This window comes from Montipora capricornis, chromosome 10, assembly GCF_036669925.1.
Source record: "Montipora capricornis isolate CH-2021 chromosome 10, ASM3666992v2, whole genome shotgun sequence".
NCBI classification, from domain to species: domain Eukaryota; kingdom Metazoa; phylum Cnidaria; class Anthozoa; order Scleractinia; family Acroporidae; genus Montipora; species Montipora capricornis.
The window spans coordinates 50765487-50772986 of record NC_090892.1 but is presented as its reverse complement, the minus strand read 5'-3'; the positions used below and the strand labels follow the sequence as shown (position 1 = coordinate 50772986).

The 7500-nt window shown below is 38.6% G+C and overlaps 2 protein-coding genes across 2 annotated transcripts in view; one reads left to right on the top strand and one right to left on the bottom strand.

The window, feature by feature from the left end:
* Positions 1 to 2098, bottom strand: part of LOC138021526 (ABC-type oligopeptide transporter ABCB9-like) — a 4868-nt gene extending 2770 nt beyond the window's left edge. Inside the window, exon 1 of the mRNA XM_068868423.1 lies at positions 1 to 2098. This exon is cut by the window's left edge and continues 2770 nt beyond it. Within this exon, the coding sequence (XP_068724524.1) occupies positions 1 to 1961 (1961 nt within the window). The 5' untranslated portion in view covers positions 1962 to 2098.
* A 146-nt stretch (positions 2099 to 2244) lies between these two features.
* The window catches only part of LOC138020988 (vacuolar protein sorting-associated protein 35-like), a 30884-nt gene continuing 25628 nt past the window's right edge, over positions 2245 to 7500 (top strand). Inside the window, 5 exon segments of the mRNA XM_068867867.1 lie at positions 2245 to 2283; positions 2379 to 2477; positions 2554 to 2650; positions 3650 to 3773; positions 6876 to 7061. Coding sequence (XP_068723968.1) covers positions 2281 to 2283; positions 2379 to 2477; positions 2554 to 2650; positions 3650 to 3773; positions 6876 to 7061 — 509 coding nt within the window. The 5' untranslated portion in view covers positions 2245 to 2280.

Genomic DNA, 7500 nt, shown 5'->3' with positions numbered 1-7500 from the left:
AGACAGGAAACACGTTCCACAAAATGTTGATCAATCTCACAGTTGCTAGAAGCTAGCCCATAAGCAATGTTTTCCTTGATAGATCTGGCAAAGAGAACAGGTTCTTGGCCAACCAAAGCAATTTTACTATGAAAATATTTGTGGTCGTAATTTCTCACTGAAATAGAATCTACCAGAACTTCACCTGATGATGGTTCATAAAAGTGCTCTAACAGACTTATGCAAGTGCTTTTTCCACCGCCACTTGGACCAACAAGGGCGACCACCTCGCCTGGGGCTGCACTGAAAGTCACATCATTCAAAACTGAGATATCAGGTCTTGTGGGGTAAGCAAATGAAACATTTTCAAACCTCACTTCACCTGAAATCCTTCCAGGAGCAATAACACCTTTGTTCTCAATCTTAGGTTTGCGATCAATGAGCTCAAACACTTTCTTAGATGCACCTACAGCTTCCATAAGCCCTGTATAAATGTCTCCAATTTCTTCAATGTAAAATGTAAGCTGTATCTGGTAAAGGATGAAAGAAACTAAGTATCCTCCACTAAGCTCGCCTTTGAGAACCAAATGACCACCATAGAGTAAGACTACAACATCAAGGAAGAGAGCTAAGATTTCTGTGCACCATCTGTAGCCTCCATAAAGAAAGGATTCCTTGACTTGCAGCTTGAGTATGTCATTCTGCCGGCTTTTAAAGCGGCGAATCTCTTCATCCTCATTAGCAAAGCTCCGCACAGTTTTCATAGAAGATACAACTTCTGCTGCAACTTCATTTGCTTTGGCAGTTGCCTCTTGTACTTGTGTTGAAAGCTTTTTGTAGTAGTCTCCAAAAGTATCTGATATGAATGCAACCAGAGGAAGTCCTATAAGAGTAACAATACTCAATTTCCATGACAGTTTAAACATGAAAATACATGTTCCAATGGACTGAACACAGTTACGCAGCAAAACATTTATATTCAATCCAACTTGATCAGACATTTTTGTTGTGTCTGAGGTCAGACGAGAAACTATCTCCCCAGTCTTTGTATTATCAAAGAATCCGATCTCTTGCTTAACTATTGAAGAGAATAAAGAGTTATTGACTCTCATATTAAATCTCGATGCAATCAAATGAAAAAGGCCGCCACGCAAACCAGTAGCAATAGCAGTTCCCAGTGATATCAATGTCATTATAACAATAGCTCTTATAAACTTTTCTCTGTCTTTTTCAATTGCAATACCGTCTATAACTTGTCCAGTATAATAGGGAATAAAAATTTCTCCACTTGCTGCCAAGAAAAGACATAATGATGCCAAAGATATGTAGCTGATGTCTGGTTTACAATATGATAAGAGTTTCCAACTTGAAATGGTTGTTTCTTCATTATTTTCTGTACCTTCTTGTCCATCAGAGCTCCAATCACCTGAGCTGTTAAATTGGCCAACATTGAGGAGTGTTTCTCGTTCTTGCACTGAGCCATTTTCTTGTTGTGTGGATGCATCAAAGCCTCTTATTTTCGACAGTATGTACCAAAGGCCATTTGTCATGATGGTTCCAATTAAGGACCATCCCAGAAAACACCAAAGCCATATTTTAGTTTTTATGTCCATCTTACATTCAGTGCCCAGAAGAAATTTGATCACAACAAAAATTACGACAAAAATACTGAAGTACAAGAGTGTTTTCTTGAGGACACGAATTCTTGACATTGCAACAGTCTTGCGTTTGGCACACAAGATCCCCAAACAGGCACCAAACAAAATGGACACACGAAACATCGACAGGACCCAAAGATCGAAAACTGACGAACAGAATTTGAAATCTTGTAATTTAAGTTGTTTGTCAAATCTTGAGACGTCTTCGCCATGAATGAGCAAAATACCAGATAGAAAAGCGTCTGTAAAGGCTCCCAAAATATTAACAAGGAGAGCTGTTTTCAAATTGCCGGCGCACGAACTGCCACAACTACAGGGCGGCATTTTGAAGCAAGAGTGTCTCAGTAGGTCGTTTAGTTATATGTTCACCCAAGGCCTTTCATGAAAAGAGTTTGAATCAATCTGTCCCACCGTTGGATAGATCCAAAACATTGTATGTACGTCGATGTACGTCTGGTTTGTACACGTTTCACGCAACATCCCGAAAGCTAAAAAACATTACGATGGCATCTTCGTAATTTCCCGCGAACTTTTCGTTAGATTCTCGGCATGACTTGTTAGGGGTCTGAGGAGGAGGAGTCGTTCTCCAAAGGTCACGTGCTAGATCTTGCATGTTCAGGGAGGAAAGGGGAAGACCGCGAAAATGGTGGGTGGTAATGTAGTAATGCCCTTTTATTTCAATAATGTGATACGTATTGTTTTTGATTCCAACTTTCCCCTAATATGTACTTCTTTGTCTAGCCTGTTACGCAAACAGCTTCGCAGGAAGACCAGGAAAAACTCCTAGATGAGGCCATCCAAGTTGTGAAGTCTCAGTCATTTCAGATGAAGAGATGTTTGGTGAGTGATCATTTCCCAGGGTTTGGATAATAATACAAGTTTTAACTATCTCATCCAGCTGCATATCTCATTTTAGGATAAGGCAAAGCTCATGGATGGCTTGAAACATGCTTCCAACATGCTTAGTGAGCTAAGAACCTCCATGCTTTCGCCGAAAAGTTACTACGAGTTGTGTATCCTCTGCATTTGAGCTTCATCTCAGTAATTAAATTGAGCCACGATTCCCCTTGATTTGTGGCAAACAAGTGCTTTTAGTTTCGAAGAGTCAATCTACATATTTTAATAATATAGGTTGTATTATATACAATGATATATTGTGCAATTGTACTGTTTTTGTAAATGCTTGATTAAGTTTATTTAAATAACTTCAAAAGAAATCTGTAAACCTTTCCAATGGTTTGCCCTATTTGGGAGAGGAGAGAGGATGATGTTTTGTACATCTCCTGAAAATAAGTTGCAAGGACCTGCATGAGTGTCTGTCTGCCAAATCTGTGGTCACATAAGGAAGTGACCTTTCATAATGGTGTGCACAGGTGATCGTTGCTGTAATGATACAAGTGGTAATTGGCAAGGTTATACATAGTAAGGCAACAGTGCTAAGACCCCAGTAAAAGTAGCTGACCTTTCTGAGATAAGTATCCAACATGTTTCGTCAGCTGTTGTTGCTTATTGAAACCACTGTACTTGTTTGCCCTATGTTCGCAAATCCGATCATTGTGTGTTTGAGTGACAAGCTGGGATCTTGGTAATTACACTCTTTCCTTCATTTTGGGGCATATGGTGGTTGCAACACGTAGTTCAGTAAATTGGGCAGTGTGAGAGGACTAAAAAGCTGCTTTTGAAACTCTTGAGTTTAACTCATTTATCTCATTTAACTGTTGAGATTAACATGACAATCAAAAATACAATCTAATTCACATAGTGGGTGAGCTTTCAGGTCTGAAAAGGTAACAAATTAATTATTCCTTTGAGAACATTAGGTGCCAGACATTTATTTCAGTCTCACAAGGCGAAAGCAGACAAACCATTTGAAAAGCACAAAAGCTCTGTCTGTCTGAGACTGCCAGACCTTAAGACCACCTCACATCAGATTAGTTAAGTTTGCCTGGATGGTTTCAATCTGTTTACAAACTTGTAAGAATCAGAAAAGAGGCCTTAACAAGTCTCCGAAGACATGGCAATATCTGATGAGCTACGACATCTTGAACTGTTCTTGGTGGATGAGTTCCAAAAGGGTCGCAGAGTTGCTGATCTTTATGAACTTGTTCAGTATGCTGGAAATATTGTTCCAAGATTGTAAGTTTCTTTAGTATTTTTATCAATGCATGCCTAACCATTATACATAGAGGATAACATGGCCATGCGGGCATACAAATTTTAACCTTGAGTGCTGGTAGTATGTGGTTCTTTCAGCATGGGAATATGAAATTCGTATGCCCAAGTGGCAATGTAATATTCTGTTTATTATAGAGTTATTGACGAAATGTCCAGATTAAAAACAACTTGTTTTATTCATTTTTGAAATGGTGAGAAAGTGGTCACCAGCTGTTAAAACAGGCAGGTTATGTAACACAAAACAAGTCGTGATAATGTCAAATTGTGCAATGTTAATGTAGAAGAGTAGAATTATATTACAGCACGAAAGTATCTTACAATGAACTGGAAGCTTGCGTTTTATTGGCTAATCATGTTAGTTATCATGACGACATCTTTATCCTCACAGGTGAAAGATAAAAATAATATTTTCACTGCACGCGGTGAAGATATGATATTTTTCATAAGAAGGAAAATCCTAGTATCTCATCAGTATCTACATATGTGACCCTATTTAGGAAAACCAGGCTTAATGAAAATTGTGTTACAGTGCATTTCAACACATTTTGCATGCATTACAATGCATTCTAACATTCGCCAATGATTCTTAAATGCATTTACAACGTTTCCCATCGATTGTTGGCAACTTTGTTCAATGTTTCATAATGATTTTCCAATGTTATTCAATGCATTGGCAATGTTTCCAAACATTTTTATTGAAAAAGTTAATTCCGAAGATGTTTCCACTATCAACTGGTCATAATTTATAAACATCGACACATTCGTACATGTACCTTGAAAATACAGCTCGTTACGTGTATTGGGAACTATCATGTCGCTTCTTTCAGCAATGATATCACCGGAAAACAAAGTCACACATTTCCTTAATTTGCTCGCAAAGTGAAGCATGACTGACATGTTAATCGCTTTCCAAAAGTTGAAGCGAGGAGGCATGCACATTTGCATGATTATTTGCGTGACAATGGGCCCTGGAATTTTTTCTTACTTGAAGATTTTGCTGTGGCACCCATGATTGTCGCGTCAAGTTAATTCTTATAGAATTCGAATCACTTATTATTGTACTTTTTAATTTTCGTAAAGTTGGGCATAGTATTTTAACTGCGAACATGCATATTTAGCTGGCAAAGCTCGCGGGCTCGCAGTTTGTTAAGACAGGGTTCGTACAGGTCATGGAAAACCTGGAAAGTCATGGAATTGAAGTATTTCAGTTTCCAGGCTTGGAAAGTCATGGAATTTATTTGTCAGTCATGGAAAGTCGTGCAAAATTATAGTTACGTGTGGTACGTAAATTATTACTGAAGTGGAAGCAAGGACAAAATAAAATGCAGACGAGTTATGTCAGAAAATACCTCAAAAACAAGGACGATTTTGGCAATTTTCTAAACTGGCAGCTAAACCTTAGGTCATGGAAAACTGGAAAAAGTCATGGAAAGTCATGGAATTTGAAAAACTCTTTAGAGTACGAACTCTGCAAGATCCTTATAAATACTTGGTATCTCAGAATTCATTCAGTGTTTAAATTTCATGCTATGTTTTCGTTTAAACTTCCTTTTGTGAGAGCTACAGTCCCGTCATTTAGCAAACAAACTTGTAAGCCATTTTTTTCAGTCATTCAATCTTGGTAACAAGTGACCCATTTTATCACTTGGGACTTGAGGACAACAATATTATTTACGTCGTATTCAGTGTGTAAATTTTACGGTCAGTGTCATGCTGTTTTTATTTCAACCAGATTCAGCGAGAGATATAGTCCTGTCATTTAGGAAGCACTCCATTGACTATTCATCTGTCGGTTTGTTTGAATTTTAGAAAATTATTAAAGGTTATTTGCAATGGCAAATAATAGTTTATGGCAATTGCTGGTGTTTGTTTGTCGGCGCTAATTTGCGGACTGAACAGGAAATAGCAAACAAGCCGTCAAATTGCACAGCATAGAAGCCGGCATCCACTAAACCAAGTGGGAGTCAGGGTGGTTTAGTAGTCATCAACTGCGCCTCCCACCTCTGTGACCTGGGTTCAACTCTGGCCTTGGGTCGTATGTGAGCTGAGTTTCAGTCAATCTCAATCTGACACCGAGGGTTTTTCTCAGAGTACTCTGGTTTTCCTCCCTCCTCAAAATCGACTCCCAGCCTATTCCATCAGGCTGTGGTGTTGTGCTCAGAGGTCATACATAGGTCGTGTTCAGGGGCTGAGTGCCTAGCCGGCAGCACAGCTCCTTAGGTCCAACCTTGTTGAGCTGTGGCCTTAGCAATTCAGTTTCCGATGGCGTGAAAGGGCAATTAGCAGGTCAGATATTACATGGCCCCGCGGGGATACAAATTTTATCTTCTCATGCTGAAAGTATCTCTCGTAACTGAGCGAAGCGAATGAGTGAGAGATACTTTCAGCATGAGAAGATAAATTTATCCTCGAGTGCTGATGGTATGTTGTTCCGAATGAGAGGTACTTTCAGCATGGGAAGATGAAATTTGCATCCCCAAGTGGCCATGTACCGGTAATATTCTGTTTATTATATCTGATATTGATGAAATGTCGAGATTTAAAACAACTTGTTTTACTCATTTTCGAAATGATGAAAAAATTGGTCACCAACCACTAAAACACGCATGTTGTGTAACATGAAATGAGATATGAAAGTTATTAAAAGCAAATCATGATAATGTAAAATTTTGCAATAAAAATGTTTATGTAGTAGAGAAGAATTATATTAAAGCACAAAAGTATCTTACAATGAAGAGGAAGCTCGCATTTTATTGGCTAATCATGTTGTTTACCATGACAGCACCTATATTTTCACATGTGAAAGATAAAAATGATAATTATGTTCAACGTGTGCGGTGAAGATATGATTTTTTAGTAAAGGGAGAAATCCTGGTATTTCATCAGTATCTATGTAATAAATATATATAAATCTCACTGCCAGGAGTCAATGAGTTAAAATTGTACGAAAGTAAGATCCACGTTTTAATACAAGCATATAGAACAATATTGTACCCATGTAAGTTACTCTTTTACCAGAGCATTTTATCAGTGTGAAGATATAACATTATAAATGTTTTATAGGTATCTTTTGATTACTGTTGGGGCTGTGTACATCAAGGCTAAAGAAGCATCTCGTAGGGATATATTGAAAGACTTGGTTGAAATGTGCCGAGGGGTTCAACATCCCCTAAGAGGCCTCTTTCTTCGGAATTACCTTTTGCAGTCTACAAGAAACATGTTACCAGACATTGGAGAGGATGAATCAGGGTATAATATTATATAGGATGTTTTAATTGATTAGTTCATCGTTTCAGCTCCAGCAGTATGAAGGATGCAGTTTTTTTTTCAGAGAATGTCCGAGTCATTACTGGTAAACGATTCTGATATTCATGAGAATTTTAGTTGTGCTTTTGCAAAGGCCCAAGTGTAATAAGGTTTTCCTTTCTCTGTTGAAGGGCAACCGAATTGGGTTGTTCCAGAAAAAATCCACACCCCCCCCGACGGATGGGATTCGCGAAATTCTCGCGGGAGGGGGGGTCAAGGACCCTGGAAATCCAGGCGGGAGGGGGGGTTGAACTCGAAAAAGTCTTCTGCAGGGGTCATCTAAACCGATAGTTCACGCAATTCGAACGTTTAGTTCGATGACAGTTTAGTGCTCTCAGACCCTGAAAATAGTAGAAATATTTTGTTCACATATTTCTCACCT